This window comes from Moschus berezovskii, chromosome 18 (assembly GCF_049115385.1).
Source record: "Moschus berezovskii isolate FMDL1 chromosome 18, NW_MosBer_1.0, whole genome shotgun sequence".
Classification (NCBI taxonomy): Eukaryota; Metazoa; Chordata; class Mammalia; order Artiodactyla; family Moschidae; genus Moschus; species Moschus berezovskii.
In genome coordinates this window covers 6,505,217-6,525,846 of record NC_142477.1, presented here as the reverse complement: position 1 = coordinate 6,525,846, position 20,630 = coordinate 6,505,217, and the positions used below count along the sequence as shown (strand labels likewise).

Below are 20,630 nucleotides of genomic sequence, written 5' to 3'. Positions count from 1 at the left end.
CCCAGCTGTTCTGGGCGGCGGTAGGATGGGGCACCTCTGGGGCCAGAACAGGGAGGCCGGGCAGGGGAGGCTGCTGCCTGATGCCCCCGAGCCCACAGCCCCCAGCCCAGCCCCTGGGAAGCTCCTTCCTGGGGCCCCGCCCTGGCTGGAGGCCTCCCGGCCCCCAGCTGCCCCGTCCATCTCCGCGGCTGTAAGAGCAGGTGGAGAGCCCTTCCAGGGAAGCCCAGCTCGACGGAGGCCCCAGCGTCTAACCCTCTCCAGATACCACTAACCCACAGATGGCTGTCTTTCCTAAGCTTGTTACAGTGAACTTAATATCCTGTTCCAATAAAATTCTCAAGGATCACAGGATGACAGGTTTTGGGGGGCAGGGGGATTGCTCAAATGCAACCCAAGTGAAAGTCTGAAGTTGAAGCGTCTCCAGCATGTGAGACCTCCTGAGTCCAAGGGAACCGGTGTTGTGTCTTCCTCTCTCCCGGGCCGTGAAATGGGAGGACCCACAGCGGGGAGGCAGGGTGCTCTGGGAGGGGAGCAGCCCCCTCTGCCCGGTGGCCCCTGCAGCGCTGCCCGCCCCCCGGCATGACGTGTCCTTGGAGGAGACGCCCACCCCCCCGGGACATCTTTGCTCCATGGGTCTTCTCTCTCCCCTCCTGCCCCCAGCTGGGCTGCTGTCCTTGAAACGCCTCTGTTGGCCTGTTCCCCTCTCTCCCGGACTCAGCGCCCTGGCTCCCCAGCTCCACACAGGCAGGCAGGCAGAGGGGTCCTGACGGGGACGGCCTGAGCTCCAGGCCCCGGATTCGGGGCGCCCTGGTTCCCCGGCTCCACACAGGCGGGCAGGCAGAGGGGTCCTGATAGGGACGGTCTGAGCTCCAGGCCCCGGACTCGGGGCGTCCTGGCTCCCCGGCTCCACACAGGCGGGCAGACAGAGGGGTCCTGATGGGGACGGTCTGAGCTCCAGGCCCCGGACTCGGGGCGTCCTGGCTCCTCGGCTCCACACAGGCGGGAAGGCAGAGGGGTCCTGATGGGGATGGTCTGAGCTCCAGGCCCAGCCCCACACCTCCACTTCTCTCGGGCCTGTCCTCACTCTCGCGGGGAGCTTGACCTCCACATCCCATCCACTCGCAGTCTTAACGACACCAGTCCTGGAGTCTTACAGAGAAACGAGAGGCAGTATGACCCCTGAGAAGCTGGGGGGGCTGTCCCCCACAGACGGCTCCCGGCCGAAGCTGGCGGTCCTGGCCCTCACGACCAGTGGACACATCGGCCCAGGCACCCCAAGACTGGCAGGTGTGGCGCCCTGGGGCCACTGGCCTCCACATCCCCCATCTCCCCTGCTCCCCACGGGCCACCTCGGCTGCCACCAGGACCCTGGGTGACATGCCGGGGGAGACACTCGCTGCCCCAGGACAGCTCTGGCCCTGAAGCGTGGTTTCTGCACGTTGCCCCCACCCCGGTCTCCCTCCAAAAGGCTCTCCCCGCACGAAGGAGGCGGCCTTGCACACGCTCCACTGTCCCCTCACCCCACCTTGACATCCTCACGTCTGAAAGCCGCGTGCGTGCGTGTCCAGACAGAAAGCGGAGAAGGGTGACGGACTGCGGGGGCCGGGGGATGCGCTCTGAGCGATGGATGGCTCTCCTCTCTGCCCGGCAGACAGTATTGATTCCCCGGAGAACGTTTACATTAGGTGCCTAGAGACTCACTTTGCCAGAGCTCGGTGTAAAGAATCATCCTTTAGCACATCATCAGGGCCATTGCGTTCCGACTCCGAGTGCTTGGGCGGTAGGAGCAGCGAGGCCCGAGGAAGCACGGCTCCCGGCTGGCAGCCCCGCTCCATGCTGGGTCCGCAGGAGGCCCACCTGCCCCCCGCAGCACGGAAGGCCCTCTTCCTGAAGCATCAGCTCACCCTTGCAGGACGACCCCTGCTGCAAACTCAGCAGGAGCGCGTGGGACTCACAGCCGCAGGACCGGTTCCCCCATGAAGGCCGGCTCACCAGGGGTCCGGGGGCAGAGCAGGCCGAGGGGTCTGAGTGCCCGGGCCTCTGGGGGGCAGCCAGCACCCTGGAGGCACAGTGACTGCGGAGTGCCCGCCGGGACCCCAGCCCCACTCAGGGAGGTGCCGCCCAGCACCTGCGACAGGGATGGGGCCAGAGTCTGCCCCGGGGCCCCCGCCCCCCACCAGCCACGGGCTCAGGTCCCCTTCACCGCCTCGGCCAGCAGGGACGCGCAGCAGTCCTGGGTGCTCACGACCTCAGGCGGACCGCTCCCGGGTCATCAGATCTCACCGGGGAAGGTAGGTCCACATGGGGAGCCCCCAGAGCCCAGGGCCACAGGGAGGAAGAACCACTGTCCTGAAGGTGCCCTGAGCCGGACAATGCGGGGAGCTGGTCCTCCCACGCGGTCTGGCCCGCAGGCCTTGGCATCTGACCTCAGGGGCTCGGCCCGGGCTGTGGCCACCACGCAGGGACGTGTGGGGGACAGGGCAAGCCAACAGGCCACATCTGCAGCCGGAGCCCTGCTGAGCCCTCCGTCGGCCTACCGCTGTCAGCCCGACTGTCTAGAGGAGTCACTGGGTGCCACATGGCCCTGCAGTCACGTGATTCCGCTGCCAGGCAAGACTTCTGCATGGATCCGGCAGGTGCCTGGTGTCCAGCCTTGGGCTCCGAGCTGGCGAGCTGACCCTTTCCGGGGCCAGGCGGGAGGGGCCCCAGTGGGCCCTCAAACAGCCTTCCTCCCTGCCCCTCCAGGAGGTGCAAGCCCTGGGCAGGGGCGTCTACATACAGCCCACCCAGCCCCGGCCCGGGGCCACTCTGGGGCTGCCTGTCACACCCACCCCGACCACCTCTTTGCTCTGGGTCATCCAGTCCCGCTTCCAGGCCATACTCACAGCCAAGTGTGGCTGCTTCCAGCGCCCAGGTGTCTCCCGTGCTGTGTGTCAGTGGCGTGGTCCCTGCGTCCAGGACAGTGCTCCGTGCAGCTGGAGACCTCAGACGCACCATCCCAAGGCCAGGAAGCCCTGCCAGGGGAAGGGAGGCAGGCCGGCCAGGTCTCGGCCCCGGGCATGGAGGCCAGGGCAAAATCCAGGGCGACCCTTCCCATCCGCCCAGACGCAGGGCGGAGCAGTGGAATGGCCCAGCCCGTGTGCCAGCACAGGGCCAACCAGGGCCCAACACCCACCTGCCCAGCCGCAGGGTGCAGACCCTCAGGCGCTGAGCCCACTGAGACAGCAGCCCATGGAACCCACACACGCCGCTGCCTGGAGCAACTGCAGGAAGAGCTGCTCAGAGACAGGCTCAAAAACCGGTGGTGAAAGCAGAGTTCTGACGCGTGTCCGGGCGGCCCACGGGGAGGCGGGGACAAGGGACCCAGGGAAATAAAACAGCAGGAAAAGGCGGGGGTGAGCCCCAGATCAGGACCCAATCAGTGTCAAAGGTTTAAATATGTCCACGAGGAGACAAGAGGTTGGCAGAGTGTGCTAACTCTGCTGCCTACAGAAACCCACCTGGTGGGGAGGGGAGGGAAGCCAGGCAGTCTGGGATGGACGAGCGCACTCTGCTGTATTTAACACAGGTAAACAAGGCCCTGCTGCAGAGAGCAGGGAACTCTGCTCACTGTCAGGGGGCAGCCTGGCTGGGAGGGGGTTTGGGGTGAATGGATACATGTATATATATGCCGGAGTCCCTCCCCTGTTCACCTGAGACCATCACAACACTGTTAATCAGCTATACTCTTTTATTTTTATACAAGACGAAAACTTAAAATCAAATATGTATATCTTCAAAAATATTACTCATTACGTAATAAAGTAGCAATATTAAAAACAAAAAAAAAAGGAACCATCCCCTGAAACACGTGAATCAGGCAAGTTGAAAGTAGAACAAAAACCTACCATCGGGAAGGAAGGGGGCTTCGGAACTGTCTCTGGTGCCATTTCAGGCGCCAGCTCGGATGGCGCCCTGGAAACACCCAGGCCCCGGGCCAGCACCCGGCGGCCACCTCCTGGGGAAGGACGGCATCGTTGGGGCCCCTCCCGCCTCCCCATCACGTGTCAGGGCACCAAGTCTGTGAGCCATCTCGGACGCGGCAGCAAGGCTGGTCCCACCCATGGTCCTGCTATCCAGGTTGGGCTGCTCCCCGGCTTCCGCCTGTCCTCTGCACACCCAGCCCTCAGAACCGCTGCCCTGGGGCCCCGTCCCCCCGATGACCCGGGCCCGTGGGCAGGTGGCACCCCGATGTCACACAGGGCACGGCCTCCCTGAGGAGCGCGGTGGCCCTGAGAGCCGGGGACAGAGTCAGGGGAAACGTCCTGCTGGTGGCACCAAAAGCTGGGGCCGGCTGCTCACGTGCCACAGCCATTGCTCGAGGGGCCAGGCTGGTGGGAAAGGAATGTCTGCTTCACTTCAGAGACCGGGAAGTGGGGAGGAGGCCAGACTCCTGCTCAAAGGCCACCCCCCACTGACAAGTGTGTGAGCTGCTCAGTCGTGTCCCACTCTTTGCGACCCCATGGACTGTAGCCTGCCAGGCTCCTGTCCATGGAATTCTCCAGGCAAGAATTCTGAGTGGGTTGCCATGCCCTTCTCCAAGGGATCTTCCCCACCCAGGGATCGAACCCGGGTCTCCTGCATTGTAGGTGGGTTCTTTACCTTCTGAGCCACAGGGAAGACCATCAGTGCTCAAAAGGTTTTCTAGACTGAGGGAGGGGGCTCCACGCAGAAACGGCCAGGCATCTGGAAACCTGGCGTCAGTGGTCTGACCAGCATCCCCGATTGTTTTAGGCAGTTAGTCTTCAGTTCCAGGGTCAGTTTGTTCCAAACTTGAGACCAGTTCTCAGAACTGTGGTACTGTGCCTCCCTCATAGCTCAGTTGGTAAAGAATCCGCCTGCAATGCAGGAGACCCCAGTTCTATTTCTGGGTCGGGAAGATCTGCTGGAGACGGGATAGGCTACCCACTCCAGTATTTTTGGGCTTCTCTTGTGGCTCAGCTGGTAAAGAATCTACCTGCAATATGGGAGACCTGGATTGGGAAGATCCCCTGGAGAAGGGAAAGGCTACCCACTCCAGTATCCTGGCCTGGAGAATTCCAGGTACTATACGGTCCATGGGGTCACAAAGAGTCGGACGCGAGTTTCACTTTCACGTCATGACTGATGTTGAAGCTGAAGCCCCAACACTTTGGCCACCTGATGGGAAGAGCTGACTCATTGGAAAAGCCCCTGGGAGAAGGGGATGACAGAGTGTGAGATGGTTGGATAGCATCACAAATTCAATGGACATGAATTTGAGCAAACTCTGGAAAACAGGGAAGAACAGGGAAGCCTGGGGTGCTCCACGGGGTCTGCAGTCGAACGTGACTTAGCGACTAAACAGCACGTCATGGCTACAGTCTGGCCATCACGCAGTTAAGTTTTTCCACCTGGCAGGGATTTCAGTATCTGGAAGACAGCTCACAGGACATAGCTCAGAATGTTATCTGTGGCCCTTGAGAAGGAACTAAAGGTCCTTGATTTGAATGACTATTTTTGTGTTAGTTTTTCTTTGCATTTTTCTCACTTCTCTGACGAAGTTTCTTCTGTGACTGAAGTTTTTCTACGAACAAAAGGCAGGTGGACTGGGTGGGCCCCCCACAGGGTCCTGCCCCGCCCCCCTGGGTCTGCCCGATCCTCAGGGGCACTCCCGGTACAAGCCCCCTTCCCCCCAGCCCCGTCCCCAGTCCCTGCAGCAGCAGCCACAGGATGGGCCTCGCTTCTGACCCCTTCCCGAGGCCTGGCGTGGGGCAACAGTGTGCTCTGTATCCCCTGCCCTGGGGGAGCCCCTGGCACTCAGGCCGCCCAGGAACCTCACCTTGGGGCCTCTGCAGTGAAACCAGTTAAGAGGGTGTAACCCCACATCCAGTGAGTGCTGTGCTGAGGTGGTCACGGGCAGACGAGGCAGACACGGTGACGCACGTCTGGTCTCCACGCCCAGGACCGCAGCACCACCAGAAGCCTGGCAGAGGCCCTGGAGGGAGGGCTCTGGGGGGCACGGCCTCCCGGCCTCAGGCTCTTGGCTCCGGGAGGGAACACTTGCATTCAGAGTACCATCTCCTGGTCGCTCCCAGCTGGGAGACGCCACCTTCCTGCCTGGACTCCCACAGCCGCCCAGTCCTCAGAGGAGGCCGAGAACCCGTGGACGCCTGATGCCGTGGACGGGCCAAGCCGCAGATCTACTGCTCCCCACACAGACCGGGGCACTTTGGGGGCCTCACTGGGCAAACCAGGGCCCCAGGAACACAGGCCCTGGTCGCCGTGACAGGGCATCTGATGACTAGAAGGTGCAGAGACCAGCGGTCAGATGTGCTGGACAAACAGGTCATTCGTGGCTTGGCTGGATGGAGCAGGACGACGGGAGGTTTCATCAAGCTACTCAGGACGTCTGGGAATTTAAAAGCTTCTAAATTGCTTATCCTGGAATTTTCTAACAACTTCAGAGGTAACACGGCCTCTGTGAATCCTCGTCTCACTGTGGGCTTGGGGAAATGTAAGGAACATGGTCCCAGAAAACCCAGGGACAGCTATTCACGCACAGGAAAGCCATCGCAGAAGCCACCCCCCACCCTGGCCCTGTGGCACCTGGCACGGTCAGGTGGGTGGGGGCGGGGATCAGGGCCCTGCAGGACAGCCCTGGGCACCATCAGGGACCAGAGCCCTGTGGGAGGCCCTAACCCAACGGCCTGCGCAGGCGCCCCTGCACACACATCTGGAGGGTCTCGGGTAGAAACTCTGGACTCGTCACCCCCTGAAGGCCTGGGGTGACCCAACCCCTGCCCATCGTGGGAGGGAGATGCTGGGCTCACCAGGATGTCACCTGGATCCCTGCATGGGGTCCAGGGCTCGCCTGCAGGTAACAGTCACCGGCTATGCCCCCAGCACTCATTTTAGAGGCTGGAATCTGAAGATGGAGCTTACAATGGGGAAGCAGGAACGTTACGTGTGACTGCAGCCACCCTGGGAAACTGAGGCTGCTGGGTGTGTTTCTTCTCTGAAACCCGCAGCCCATGAGGTTGGTCCTAGCCCCCGTCAATATTTTTATATGGAAATAGAATATTTCAAGATTTTTAAACATGTTTAATATAAAACCTCTAAGTACAGAAGTTCAGAGGATATCACATTCCAAATGGCTTGTGGCTGTTGGAGAAGCTCCTTCAAATGAGTTAAGCCTCCGGGAGAGAGGGCTGATAGTTCTAAGGCGCTAAGTGTTGCCTGATCCACATCATTATTTTTTACAGTTTTTATGTCTCCGTACTACTTTCTGAGCTCAGTCACAGAAGGCACTCACGCTAAACCTGACTGTGTGATGGCAGCGGGAGGGTCCCAAGGCACACACGTGTGCGCCACGTCTGCCGTGACCATGGCCACACTGACCAGAGCTGAACAGACCCCGCCACACCCTCCCTCTCCCCGCTGCTGACGGCATCCGGTCTCTGCACTAACTCCGTGCACAAACATTAACAGAAGCAGAGACCATAAGCTGGGCCACAGGAGGGCTCAGCCACTCCAGGACTAGAGAATCGACTCCAACACATCCGTGAAGTTTTCCTGACACAGACATACAGAGAGGGGACAGAACGGAAGGGCCTTCTTTTGTAACAGGAGTTGATTTAGTCTCTGCTGTAAAGCGATTCAGTCACACACACACCTGCGTCTTCATTCACATCACAGTTTACAGCAGGATCCTGAGTGCAGCTCCCCTTACATCCCAGGACCCTGCTATTCACCTGATTTATAGAGGTGTCGGTCAGCCACAGCCCCCGATTTACCGCTCCCTCTCCCCTTTGGTAACCGTGCGTTCTTCTCTGTGAGTCTGTTTCTGCTGGTAAAACTCAACATTCTCACTAGTCTAAAGTGTTGACGAGTTAAGACAGAAGTCCTCTGCAGCCTGCAGCTTGGCTGGGCCCCTCCCTGAGTCTACTGTGCAGGTCCTGAGTCTGAGTTGTCCCCTCCTGTGGGTCAGGAAACGTGGGCCACCCGCCACCCCTGGTTGCCTCGGCATCCACTCCCCAGCCGGGGTCCCCTCCTCCGGGCCCCTTCTGGGTGAGACACGTTCTCCAGTCATCTGAAATCAATGCGCACCCAGCCCCACTCAGGGCTCCGTGGCACCCGCTCCAATGCAGGGAGACCCGGAGACTCTCCCACCCCCACCCCACCCCCCGTGAGATCCCCAGGGCCCTGACCTTTCCTCCCCCCACTCCAAGGTGCTCACAGACAACTCCAACTGGGCAAGCCTGTGAGCACCCGCGTGTTCAGGGTGCATGAACCCCCACGTGAGCCCGCTCGAGGCTGAGCGCCACGCCCCCTGCACTGCGGTCCAGCCTCCCCCCGGTCAGGGTGCCCAGCGCCCCTGCCTCTGGAGCACTTACTGCCTCCAGCTTCCTGGGCTGAAGGGGACGCCGGGCGCCCTTCTGGGAACTCGGCCCATGTGGTTGCTGGTGCTTCCAATCAGAAGCTTAGTCTTGTTTCCTGCACTCCAGCGCTTCATTAACTTCTGCTTTATCGTCAGCACGCACCCAGGGGCGTCTTTTCTCTGCAGCTTTGCTGGGCACGTGCTCCCTCAACTCAGGTGACCCCTCCCTCCCCTCCCTCTTCCCCCCTCCCCACTCTTTCTCCTCCGGGGCCCCCATCACCCACCACACCTCTGTCCTCTCCCCTCCTGATTTTATTTTTGTGGAGCAATTCATCACAGCCATTACTCTTTTAAATACACACAGAGTACTTAAATCAGTACACACGCGACTGTTAACACCTTCAAACGGTACTTAACTTTGTGGGATTTCAGACCAGGCGGCCGAGGAGCGGGTAGGGCAGAATGCTGGGCGGAGCTGAGCCAGCCCCGAGCGGCCACGTCACGCCCTGCCCACCACGCTCCCTGGGGGACCGAGCGGGTGGCCGGGCCTTACAGGGCCGGGCCTCAGTGGCTGAGGACTGCACTCCGCACGTTCGGGCCCTCCAGCACACCCTCCACTGGGTGCCAGCTCTGGCTCCGGCCCCACGGCCGCCCTAGTGGTGCTGCTGCCGGAACTGCAGGCCGCAGTAGCCGCACGTCCCCGTCTTCGTCTCCTTGTCCTGAAAGATTCAAAGGGAGAGCTGCCCTATTTCCATCGTCCACCTCCACTGTCAGTCCACACTCGGTAGACACCAGCCACTGAGGCCAGGCCCTGGAAACACACCGCCACCAGGGAGCCGCCGGGCGCACTGTGCCAGAGGCCTTGCGGGGGCCACTCCCCAGACTCCTCAGGGCCCCGGGCTCCCTGCTGTTAACAGTCAGCTCGGTCCCGCCTACCCTCCCTGCCCGTGAGGCAGGCGGTGACCTGGGCAGGGGCCGGGAGGGCCGAAGCGGGGAGGTGCTGAGCAGAGGCCCCCCTCAGGGCTGGGGTTGAACCAGGATGGATGAGCAGGGGCGCAGGGCCTGCCCTGCCCAAGGGGGTGGCCCACCCCAAGCTCTGTCCAGTCCTGAAGCTCTGTGTGTGCCCGCCCTCTGCTCAGCCCCGGTAGATGGCTCGTGGGCAGGGCTGAGCCGAGCGTGTGCGGCCAGCGGGGAGAGAACAGGACAGGGACCAGGGCCGGACAGCACGTTACCAGGTTGATGTACACTCTCGGGTGGCCCAGGGCGCCCCCGCCACCGTCGCACGATATCACTCGACTCCCAACTTGGCTCACGGGCTGCTCCGCTATTAGATCAATGGCGAAGTTCTCGTTCACCTGGAACAAGACAGACAGGAGCGCTCGCACAGACATGTAGAAACCCCCGATGCGCTTGCAGAATTCCAGTCAATGTAGACCACCCCCCACAGGCACGCACTGCGCTGCCAGCACAGACGCACTGCGCCTTCTCATTTAAACATCGGTGCAGATCCTCAAACTACAGATAATTACACACGTGCACACACACACGTTTAGCTCTTCATTTGCATGTAATTTCAAACTTAGCTCCAAAAAGTACAGCAGCACAGGGACTGCCCGTTGGCCTTCACCTGGACTCACCCACTGTTAACACCCTGCCCCACCCTCTTCTCTTCACACACAGGTGCACACCCACACACACACACACACGCCCTCCTCGTCTTCAGGGAACAACCAGGAGCAGCAGCTGACCCCATGACCACTTCAACACGGGGACCTGGTTCTGAGCTAACAGTTGGTCTGGCCCCGAGCAGGAAGTGGGACACTGAGCCCTTGGCTCAGGCCGAGGGCTTCTCTGTGGGGGTGCCAGGGACATGAGGGACAGGAGGGACGATGGGTACGTAACTGCGAAGCACAGCAGCACAGCTGGACCCAGAGCTACTCCGAGCCCAATGGTTTTCTTACTGGAGGGAATCAACTTGTGATTTTTAAGCTGGTGGAGAAACGGCAAGAAGGAGGCATCTCTCCACTCTCTTCGGGGGCCAGTGTCTCTTCATGCAGGACACAGCTGGGAGGCCGTGAGAGCACCATCTAAGCTGACGGACCGGGACCTGCTCACCCGAGGCAGCCAGAACTGCAGCCAGACCCGCCAGGCATGGCCCGGTGGAAGCCCCACAGCCCGGGCAGCAGCCTTCCCAGCCCCTAGACTTGGATCGGATCTGAGGGAGCTGCTGCGTCCCACCTCAGCTGACACACTCAGGGTCAAACACTGCCAGACCACCTCTTGAAGGCAACCCATCTCTGCAGGTCCAAGGGTCACGGGGTCACACAGAGTCGGCAGTGGGGTCCGCTCTCCCTTCCCAGACATCCCTGGACACCAGTGCACAGAAGAGACCCTCGGGCTGTAAACGCAGCTGCGATTCCGGCTCCGGGAGTAACCAAGTGTCTGTTTTCACAAAGGTGACAGGTGCCCTGCCTGGGGGTCCCCAAGGCTCCCTGCCCTGCACACACAGAACCCCAGCTGCACCCCAGACTGCAGTGAGAAAAGGGAACCACAACTCATCTTTACAAATGAAGGGAGAGGGACACGTTTCGGTATTAAAATCTGAGCCTGGGAAGAGCACAGGCCTCCCGGTCCAGGAGCCAGAGGGAAGCGCAGAACCCGCCCGCCTGCAGCCACCACAGCCCTGAGCCCCCAGAGGAGACACTCCTGACTCAGGAAAGCGCTGTCAGCCTGGGCTCCCCCTTCCAGAAAGGGGGCAAGGAGGGAGGGAGCGCATCTGGGTCACAGCACACAAAACCCGCTGTCCCAGCACCATCTGCGCCCAGGCCCAGCACCCCTGCACCCCGGAAATGGAGTGCCACACAACGGCCACGCTAACCACCCCCTGGGCCCAGCACACACGCTGCCTGAGGCGGCCACGATGCCTGTCATGCACGGGCAGGAAACAATGGCTTCTAACTCCACGTGCGTGACCACAGAGCAATGAAAACAGGTCTGTCGCCACAGGGGACAGCTGGCCACTCGGGCCATCTGCCTCCCTAAGGTGACCCAGGACCATGGCAGGCCCCACTCCGTCCTCTCCTCTCCAGGAGGCCTGTCCCAGGCCAAGGGCCGGGAATTCCTATGCAGACTCGCTGTGGCCACACAGGCCCACCGGTCAAGACTGCCCAAGAGCCGTGCGTGGACGCAGCCCACCTTCCCGCAAAGGCGGCGCTACGGTACAGTTCCTGCTCTCCCTGTTCCTCAGCCTAAGTGCAGACTCACTTTATTTCTAAAAATGCAACCAAACTGTAGAGACAGTAAGATGTGGGGCTGTTGGGGGGGTGGGAGTGAAGAGGTGGTGCAAAGGAGGGTGAGGGGCTCAGGCTGGGACAGTGAAATACTCTGAGTGACATTGCAGTTTGGATATAAGACATAATGCATTTCTCTAGACCCACAGAATGTACTTCCCTGCTGGCTCAGTGAGTAAAGAATCCACCTGCCAATGAAGGAAACACAGGAGATGCAGGTTCGATCCCTGGGTTGGGAAGATCCCGTGGAGAAGGAATGGCAACCCACTCCAGTATTCTTGACTGAAAAACCCCACGGACAGAGGAGTCTGGGGGCTACAGTCCATAGGGTCGCAGAGTTGGACATGACTGAGCAACTAAGCCCAAGCCCAACAGAATGTACAACACAAAGAGTGAACCCAAAAGGAACCTAAACCACAGACGTGAGTGAATCACAAGGTTTCAATACTCTGCACATGTTCAATCCTGTCACTTCTAACACAGGGAGCAGGCTCAGCTGAGGAGAACAACAGGGACCCCGGGCAGGGGCGGGCGCAGTACGTGGGAGCTCAGTACTCTGTGCAGTCTATCAATAAACCCACATCTTTTAAAACAAGTCTCTTGGAAACCATAAAAAGAGATTTAAATTCTACTAAACACCGAATTCTTCTTGCAAGAACGAAAGCCTGAGAAACTCGCTGCACGTGTTACATGAACACAGGCCCCTGGACACTCTGGACCTTGGACAGGAAGAGGCCCCAAGTTGGGGCCACACCTCCTGCACTTGCAGGAGGATTCTCTACCACTGAGCCGCCTGGCAAGCCATTCTTTTCCCACTTTTCCTTACCTCTTTCTGACGACCTACAAATCGAACCCTCCTGTAGTCTCCATCGCCATAAACCTGAAAAGAAAGGGGTGATATTTACAGCCCAATTCTGCACCTCTGTATCAATCACAGACATCACAGAAAAGGAGTTTTCTTCACGTCAGGCCGTGCATGTGATCACACGCGGAGGAGCTCTGCCCCACGGACGTTTCTCAGCGGGATTCCTAACATGACCACAGGCAGCAGTGTGGGCTGGGGGAACCAGAGGAGCCCAGGCGCGGGGGGGACACGCTGACCTCCCAGCTCACAGGCCGCAGAGCCCCTTCCCCTCTGAGCTTGCCGGTGACCTCTCCACATCACAGGTACTCACTGCGTCATCTGTGGAATCAGGATGATACCTAAGGCTGTGTTTCAGTCGACAGCAGACCCGCGGGTTATTAAATATGCTATTTAACGCTACACAGACGTTAGATCTGACCCACGCAAATTGCGGTTTCTGACCGCGACGGAGGCCTCCCCAGAATAACCGAGGGGCGCCCCCCGGGACGTCGGTCCGGTCTCGGAGCTCGCCGAAGCGCTGACGGTGAGACCTCAGCGGCGGCAAACACCCGGCGCCTCGGCCCGGCTCGCAGCTCAGCCGCTCGGTCCCCAGCCCTGCGGGCCCAGGACCCGGGACCCGGGGGCCGCGCAGCGAAGACTGGGCCGAGGGGCCCGGGGGCGCTGGACCGTGGGACGCGGGGCCCGGGGGCTGGGCTGCTGGGCTGGGGCCGCACGACACCGGACGCTGGGCCGCGGGACGTGCGGGCCGGACCGCGGCTGCGCGCGCTCTGCGCCGCCGTGGCTGTACCTGGCCGGTGTGCGTGACCTTCTCCCCGGTCGGCGAGGTCCGCACCCCGAAGAACCTGGCGCCCCCGGGCAGGCCCCGCGGCACCGCGCCGCTGCTGCCCAGGAGCCTGAGGAAGGTCACCGCCGCCGCCATCTTGCGGGCTGACCTTCGACCCCGTGCGCCGACGCGCCGACGCACGCGCACGGCGTCCGCAGAGCCGGCCCCTCCGGGACGTAGCGGGGGCAGCGGAGGCGCGCATGCGCGGTGCGGCCGGCGGGCGCAGCGGCGGAGGGGCTCCGCCGGGTAAGGCGGGAAGCTGCGCACCCGGAGCCGGGGCGGCGGCTCCACCCACCAGGGGCAGGGCCGGGAGGCTGGAAGGGGGAGATGCAGTGCTTCCCTTCGACGGTAACAGGTAATGCTGGGGAGTTACTCGTTGGTTGTCGGTGAAGGCTGGACAAGCGTCCTTGCTTGGAGGAAACTGGACGTCCACGCTGGTGGACGGTGCGCATTTCTTTGCGGTCCTGGGGTTTCTGCAGCAGAGCCCAATGAGACTGCCACTAAAGTGCAGTCCGTGGCATCGCTCATGCCGGTCACCCCGAAAGGCCCGCTGCTCTGGAGCGCAGCTGGGCAGGGCTCCGGCTCGCGATCCCGGGCCCAGCTTCGCCCCTGCCCCTCAGAGCCGCCTGTGCAGAGACCCGTCGGGAGGGTCAGCTCACGTGGCCAGCCCCGTGGGCAAGGGGGCGCACGGGGGCGATCCCAGAGCTGCGGTGGGGTTGCACACCTCACTCCCCAGGAGCTGAGGGCGCCCACAGCCTGGACCCAGGGAGGTGTGGCGACCATGGGCGACGGAGCTCAGAATACCTCTCCATCGAAAACGTGTCCACGGACCGATGCTCAAGAGGCAGGCGCCAGCCAGCGCACCTGGGCTGGGTGCAGAGCGCGCTGCTGGGTCAGCGGTGCGCGTGCCGCGCCGGCGGCACGCTGCGTGCCCTCGTGTGCATGGACGGTATGTGTGCACAGGGACACGGCCCAGAAAGACGGGCCTGGCGAGTTCACTGTGGAGTCTAGACGGCGGGCATATGAGTGTTCGCCAAATATGTCTTTCAACTTTTCTCTGGAAGTTTTCATATCAAGATGTTGGAGAAAGTAAATTTAACTGCAGTCAGTTAGGACCAGGGCATGTCCACACGTTTCCCTGAACCTCACCACATTTCTCCCAGGATGTCCACTTAATGTGTTTTTTGTAGGTTTTTTTTGAGGTTGGTTTCTTTAAGTCTTCTTAGTTGCCTTGCACCTACTTTGTTCCCATTTTTGCATCCCTTCTCCCAACGACCCCCCCCCCCCCCGCCGCCCCGCCTAGTTCAGTTCAGTCGCTCAGTCGTGTCTGACTCTTTGCGACCCCCTGGACTGCAGCACGCCAGGCCTCCCTGTCCATCACCAACTCCCGGAGCTTGCTCAAACTCATGTTCATCGAGTCGGTGATGCCATCCAGCCATCTCATCCTCTGTCGTCCCCTTCGTCTCCCACCTTCAGCCTTTCCCAGCATCAGGGTCTTTTCAAATGAGTCAGCTCTTCGCATCAGGTGGCCAAAGTATTGGAGTTTCAGCTTCAGCATCATTTTTTCCAATGAATATTCAGGACTGATTTAAATCCTTTAGGATGGACTGGTTGGATCTCCTTGCTGTACAACGGACTCTCAAGAGTCTTCTCCAGCGCCACAGTTCAAAAGTATCAATTCTTCAGCACTCAGCTTTCTTTATAGGCCAACTCCCACATCTATACATCACTACTGGAAAAACCATAGCTTTGACTAGACGGACCTTTGTTGGCAAAGTAATGTCTCTGCTTTTTATTAAGCTGACTAGGTTGGTCATAACTTTTCTTCCAAGGAGTAAGTGTCTTTTAATTTCATGGCTGCAGTCACCATCTGCAGTGATTTTGGAGCCCAAAAAAATAAAAGTCAACCACTGCTTCCATGTTTCCCCATCTATTTGCCTTGAAGTGATGGGACCAGATGCCATGATCTTAGTTTTCTGAATGTTGAGCTTTAAGCCAACTTTTTCACTCTCCTCTTTCACTTTCATCAAGAGGCTCTATAGTTCTTCGCTTTCTGCCATAAGGGTGGTGTCACCTGCATATCTGGGGTTATTGATATTTCTCCCGGCAATCTTGATTCCAGCTTGTGCTGCCTCCAGCCCAGCGTTTCTCATGATGTACTCTGCATATAAGTTAAATAAGCAGGGTGACAATATACAACCTTGACGTCAAGGTTTTTACTCCTTTTCCGATTTGGGAACCAGTCTGTTGTTCCATGCCCAGTTCTAACTGTTGCTTCCTGACCTGCATACAGGTTTCTCAAGAGGCAGGTCAGGTGGTCTGGTATTCCCATCTGTTTCAGAATTTTCCACAGTTTGTCATGATCCACACAGTCAAGGGCTTTGGCACAGTCAATGAAGCAGAAGCAGATGTGTTTCTGGAACTCTCTTTTTCAGTGATCCAACGGATGCTGGCAATTTCATCTCTGGTTTCTCTGCCTTTTCTAAATCCAGTTTATATATCTGCAAGTTCACGGTTCACGTACTGTTGATTGCTGGCTTGGAGAATTTTGAGCATTACCCCAGCAAGACGGTAGGAGGGGTGACATCGTGTTTAGAATCAAACCCCACACCCACCAGGGATACTCGGAGGCTCACACAGACCTCGTGTACCAGGACGCAGAGCCCCACAGAGACTGAGCCAGACCCGTGCGTGAGCGTCTCCCGCGGGCTGCGGGGCAGCCTGGACGTCAGGGCTCTGGGTGCAGCAGACCTGGGTGTGGCATAAGCCCTCTTGGAGGAAGTGACCATTAACCCCCATAGGGCTGCCAGAACTCACAGAGGACGGGGAAACAAACGCCGGGAGGGCACAACAGAACCTTGTGCACCAGGACCCAGGAGAAAGGAGCAGTGACCCCACAGGAGACAGACTCAGACTCACCCGTGGGTGTCTGGGCGTCTCCAGCGGAGGCGAGGGTCGGTGGCCCGCTGCAGGGCTGGGGACGCTGAGTGCAGCAGTGCATGGGACCTTTTGAAGGAGGTCGCCAGTGTCTTCATTACCTCCAACATAGTTTGGCCTCAGGTCAAATAACAGGGAGGGAACACAGCCCCACCCATCAACAGAAAATTGGATTAAAGATTTACTGAGCATGGCCCTGCCCATCAGAACAAGACCCAGTTTCCCCTCAGTCTCTCCCATTAAGAGGCTTCCGTAAACCTCTTATCTTTCTCCATCAGAGGGCAGACAGACTGAAAAGCACACTCAAAGAAAACTAACCAATCTGATCCTATGGACCACAGCCTCGTCTAACTCAGTGAAACTGTGAGCCATGCCCTAGACCACCCATGCCCTAGGGTCATGGGAGTTCTGACAAAACATGGTCCACTGGAGATGGGAATGGCAAACAGCTTCAGTAATTCTTGCCTTGAGAACCCCATGAACAGTATGAAAAGTACACCCCCCCCCGCCTCAGTCCCCCCAAAACCTTTAGATGCCCAATGGCCCACAAGCTGGAGGGAGTCCCGGGAAAAGGATGCAGGTGCGCGGTTTGATCCCCGGATGGGGACTATTCTCTGGAGGGATGCTGGCAACCCACTCCAGTGTTCCTGCCCGGAGGATCCCGTGGACAGAGGAGCCTGGAGGGCTACAGTCCACCGAGTCGCAGAGAGTCAGGCAGGACTTGAGGGACTTCAGCAGACACGCGGGGAACGGGAAGGCCGTGTCGTATGGGGGAGGAGAAAGGCCGCCCACGGGGGGCGGAACCCAACGCCCTTCGGCCTCGCAGCGACTTGGCTCCGCCTCTGTGTCCGACGCGCTGGGGCCGCCACGTGGCCCCCGCCGCCATCTTCCTTCCTGGCGGAAACTCCGGGCGGCGGCGTCCCCGCCCCAGTGCGCAGGCGCGGCCCGGGGCGCAGGCGCACGCGCTGCGACGCGCGCCACAGCCGGGCCGGTCGCGCTCTTTCCAGGTGGGTCCCCGGGGTCCTGGGGCTCGGGGGCGGCGGGCGTTCGGAGCTGCTTTCCCCCGCGGGGCCGCGGGCGGGGCACCGTCCGGGACCTCGTGCCCTGTGGCCGCGGACTCGGCGCCGGGTCTCGGGGGGACGCCGTGCGGCTGGCCGCGCTCGTGTCCTCCGGGGACACGCTGCCTCCCGGGCCCCGGCCGCTGTGACAGCCCCCCCTCTCCGTCCCCAGGCCCGGCCACGGCATGGCCGCCGCCCTCCTGAGGAGAGTGGCCTCCGCCGTGGGCCCGCTGCTGCAGCTGGCGGGCCGCCCGCTCTCCGCCCTCGAGCCGCGCCCCCCGCGCGCCGGCCCTGCCGCCCGCGCGCCCCCCGGCCTGGTCGCCGCGCTCCTCACCGCGCGCCCGGCGCTCGGCCTGCAGCCCGCCCTGGGCTTCAAGACCAAGGGCGTCCTCAGGAAGCGCTGCAAGGGCTGCTACCTGGTGAAGAGGCGCGGGCGCTGGTTCATCTACTGCAAGACCAACCCGAAGCACAAGCAGAGGCAGATGTAGAAGCCCTGCCCGGGAGCCGGCGCTGCCACGCGGAGAGCACGACGGCGCACCAACACCTTCCAGCAGCCTTCCAGCGCGCAGACCCCCTGCGGCCAGGCCTGCGGTTCGCCTCCTTGTGGCCCGGGATCCGGCCAAGCCAGAGCCCCACCTGGGACCGGGGCGCTTACCTCCAGTGTGAACTCAGCTGCTTTGGTGCTCCGGCGGGCGGGCGGGCATCGGGTGGAGGGAAAGCTGGCTTTGTCTCTATCAGAGGGCAGGTTCTTCCGAGGCTGCCCTGTCTGGTCCGCCACACCCCTGCTGCGACCTGTGGATTCAGATTCCTGTTCTCAGCATTCCTGCCTCCAGGGTGAGCGGGGAAGGGCTGGATGAGCTGTCTGTAGATCAGGGAAGAGTGAACTCTTTCTCTTATATCTACATAAATGTATTTTGGGTATTAATTAAATGCGTTTAAATGCGTTCATCATCCTTGGTCTGAGACTAGAAGTGTGTGTGCACACGTGTGTCCATGTATGTGTGGGTGCTGTGTGCACACACATGCCCTTGTGAACTGTGCGCAGTTTGCACGGCTGCGTGAGTGTGTGTGCAGTGGCTGTGAACTGAGTTGGCAGAACTGCCTCTGGACTCCGCAGATTGACCTGGAGCCAGTGCACTGGGTCACCCCTCACAGGTTACAGTGGGTGAATGTCTGAGTCACTCCTCTCTGGGGCTCACTGGTCTCTGTTTAAAGGTCAGAGCATGACTGTCTTCCTCCCAGTGCCTGATGGACCAGCACTTACAGCCCCAGATCACAGCACAGCAGGAAGATCAGCTGAGGCCGGGAGGCAGCATTCCACGAAGATCTCCCTTCAAGCACAGCGTGGACGCCGGGGGTTCAGAAGGAGGATGCTAGACAGGCTTGCCCAGCAGGTGCGCTCCACACCTGGTGGGAACAGCTGCTTCTCTCCCACTGTGCTTCCCTGACACCTCCCCATCTGCTTCATGAAGTCCAGGAGTCAATGGCTTCGTGAGTACATACATCAGCACTGCCCCACGATGGAAAGAGCATCAGATCCCCCAGGCTGCCGTGGCCTCGCCTCCCTCCTGCTGCAGAGCGGCCACCCCAGGCCCAGCTCTCGGTCCCCAAGGGGAGCCAGTCCCGGCCTTGAGGTTCCAAGTCCAGGGAACAGGGTTCCATGTCTCCAGGGTGGCTCCCTCCGAGCTGAGCTCACGGTCCTGCCCTCCTGCTTCCCCTCTGAGAAGTGCAGCCTTGGGGATCCAGGGTTTTCTTACATTACCACCCAGGAGCCAGGCCTGAGGTCCTGGTCCATGATCTCCCCAGACGGTGTGGACACATCCCTCTCACTGCCCTCAGCCCCCCAGGGCAAGGGGTACTGTCACCACATCCTATGGAACAAGACGGGGGCCCCATGCGTGAGGGTCACACAGAAGGATGAAGGTCTCAGGTGCCAAAAAGAGCATCCCTGGAGGAGGGTCACGTGAGCTGACAATGGGTGAAAGGCATGAACAGGCGCATGTCCAGGTGACCCCGCAGAGATGTGGTTGTCTCACCAGTAATCAGGCGATGAGACACGTGGAGTGCATGTCTGCCCATCAGATTTGCAGATGTTAAGAAACACATCATCCAGGTGGAACACCCGCTGTGAACAGAGCTTCCCATAAACTGCAGGTGGTGGTGCCTCCAGACACCAGGCAACTCCTCCATGTAAAACACATTCTTCCTGACCGTGCTCTGGGCGTCATCTCTGTGACAAATTTGCACACACACAGGAATCCATAGGGCTGCGCTTATCAGGGCAGAAAAACCAGTCAAACACTGCCGGGGGTGGATGGTCAAACCAATGATGACCAGGAGGGTAGGGCATGCAGCCCTGAGATAAATGACAGGGCTTTCTGAGTTATGACCGACGCCAGGCCCAAGTTTCTGATTATTAAGTATATAAAGAAAATTGGACATTGCAGTACAAAGTGTGTTTCCCTTTATGTAAAAAATAAACTCTTAGAAATGTGTATATGTGTTTTCCAAGTAAAAATATTTGGGAAATGGTGTAAGAAAGGTTCTGGGACAATGCACACCGAAACAAATGTATCTGCAGTTCTGTGGGGGGGGGGAGGGTGGGATGGGATGGGAATGAAGGTTTACTTTTTGGTGGAGGTTTTCTCGAGGACTTAGGTTCATATCTTACTTTGATAAGTGGTATCTAGGAAGAAAATGTAAACTTCTGTGAACAATCTGCTTACTGAAAAGAATGAGCCAGAAAGATGGTGAAAGAAAAAGTGACCCTTGGGCCCTACAGGCCCCTCCTGTCCCCAGCTGCCCACCCAGGGGGCCCCGTCTGTCAGGGTCGATGTGTGTGGGGCCAACGCCGTGATGGCCCGGAGTCCAAGCTCCCAGGTCTCCCTGAAGCAGGATGACAGCCAGCTCTCCACTCGAGGCCTGCCACTCCCTGCCCCTTACTGTCAGGCCAGGACCGCTCACCTTTCCGGGCTTCACCCTGATGTCGGTGAGCCATTGTACAAAGTTGACCCGAGGCAGCAGGCGCCTGCTCACATTCAAGACTGTTTCCAACTTCAGTCTCCTTGGAGGGCTGTGGGATCCCCAGAGCTTGAGCCCCAGAAGCCACTAGATGTTGGAACCCAGTACAGTTCAATCTGAGCATTTCTCTCCCGTTTTTGTTGAGACACGTGACTTTATATTAGTCTCAGGTGTACGACATCAAGATTCAGTATCTGTATATTGCAAAGCACTCACCACAGTAGCCTAGTTAAGTCACCACATGTAGTTACAGAGTTTT

At 59.7% G+C, this 20,630-nt stretch overlaps 2 protein-coding genes across 4 annotated transcripts; one reads left to right on the top strand and one right to left on the bottom strand.

The window, feature by feature from the left end:
• Positions 1 to 7,080: 7,080 nt before the first annotated feature.
• NDUFS6 (NADH:ubiquinone oxidoreductase subunit S6) lies at positions 7,081 to 13,484 on the bottom strand. Its single transcript, XM_055422303.2, has 4 exons — positions 13,320 to 13,484; positions 12,494 to 12,547; positions 9,610 to 9,732; positions 7,081 to 9,096 (listed from the first exon to the last, which is right to left on the bottom strand). The coding sequence occupies exons 1-4, from the start codon at positions 13,449 to 13,451 to the stop codon at positions 9,031 to 9,033; spliced, it is 375 nt and encodes a 124-aa protein (XP_055278278.2). The 5' UTR covers positions 13,452 to 13,484; the 3' UTR covers positions 7,081 to 9,030.
• Positions 13,485 to 13,574: 90 nt separating this feature from the next.
• MRPL36 (mitochondrial ribosomal protein L36) lies at positions 13,575 to 19,803 on the top strand. 3 transcript variants are annotated; one of them, XM_088827617.1, is made up of 3 exons: positions 15,546 to 17,299; positions 17,523 to 18,184; positions 18,593 to 19,803. In XM_088827617.1, the coding sequence occupies exons 1-3, from the start codon at positions 17,060 to 17,062 to the stop codon at positions 18,597 to 18,599; spliced, it is 909 nt and encodes a 302-aa protein (XP_088683743.1). In that variant the 5' UTR covers positions 15,546 to 17,059; the 3' UTR covers positions 18,600 to 19,803. The 3 variants fall into 3 exon arrangements, with proteins under 3 accessions (XP_055278280.2, XP_088683743.1, XP_088683742.1); XM_055422305.2 differs by lacking the exons at positions 15,546 to 17,299; positions 18,593 to 19,803 and adding an exon at positions 13,575 to 13,710 and having other exon boundaries at positions 17,523 to 17,978; XM_088827616.1 differs by lacking the exon at positions 18,593 to 19,803 and having other exon boundaries at positions 16,838 to 17,299; positions 17,523 to 17,978.
• Positions 19,804 to 20,630: the final 827 nt, after the last annotated feature.

Bases quoted from the DNA above. Each gene is read 5' to 3' on its own strand.
- NDUFS6 (XM_055422303.2), bottom strand. From the start codon at position 13,451: ATGGCGGCGGCGGTGACCTTCCTCAGGCTCCTGGGCAGCAGCGGCGCG. The intron at 9,733-12,493 runs GTAAGGAAAAGT...GTCTTGTTCCAG, and splicing joins TTGTAGGTCGTCAGAAAGAG to GTGAACGAGAACTTCGCCAT. The intron at 9,097-9,609 runs GTAACGTGCTGT...TGAATCTTTCAG, and splicing joins CGAGAGTGTACATCAACCTG to GACAAGGAGACGAAGACGGG.
- MRPL36 (XM_088827617.1), top strand. From the start codon at position 17,060: ATGGGGGAGGAGAAAGGCCGCCCACGGGGGGCGGAACCCAACGCCCTT. The intron at 17,300-17,522 runs GTGGGTCCCCGG...CTCCGTCCCCAG, and splicing joins GCCGGTCGCGCTCTTTCCAG to GCCCGGCCACGGCATGGCCG.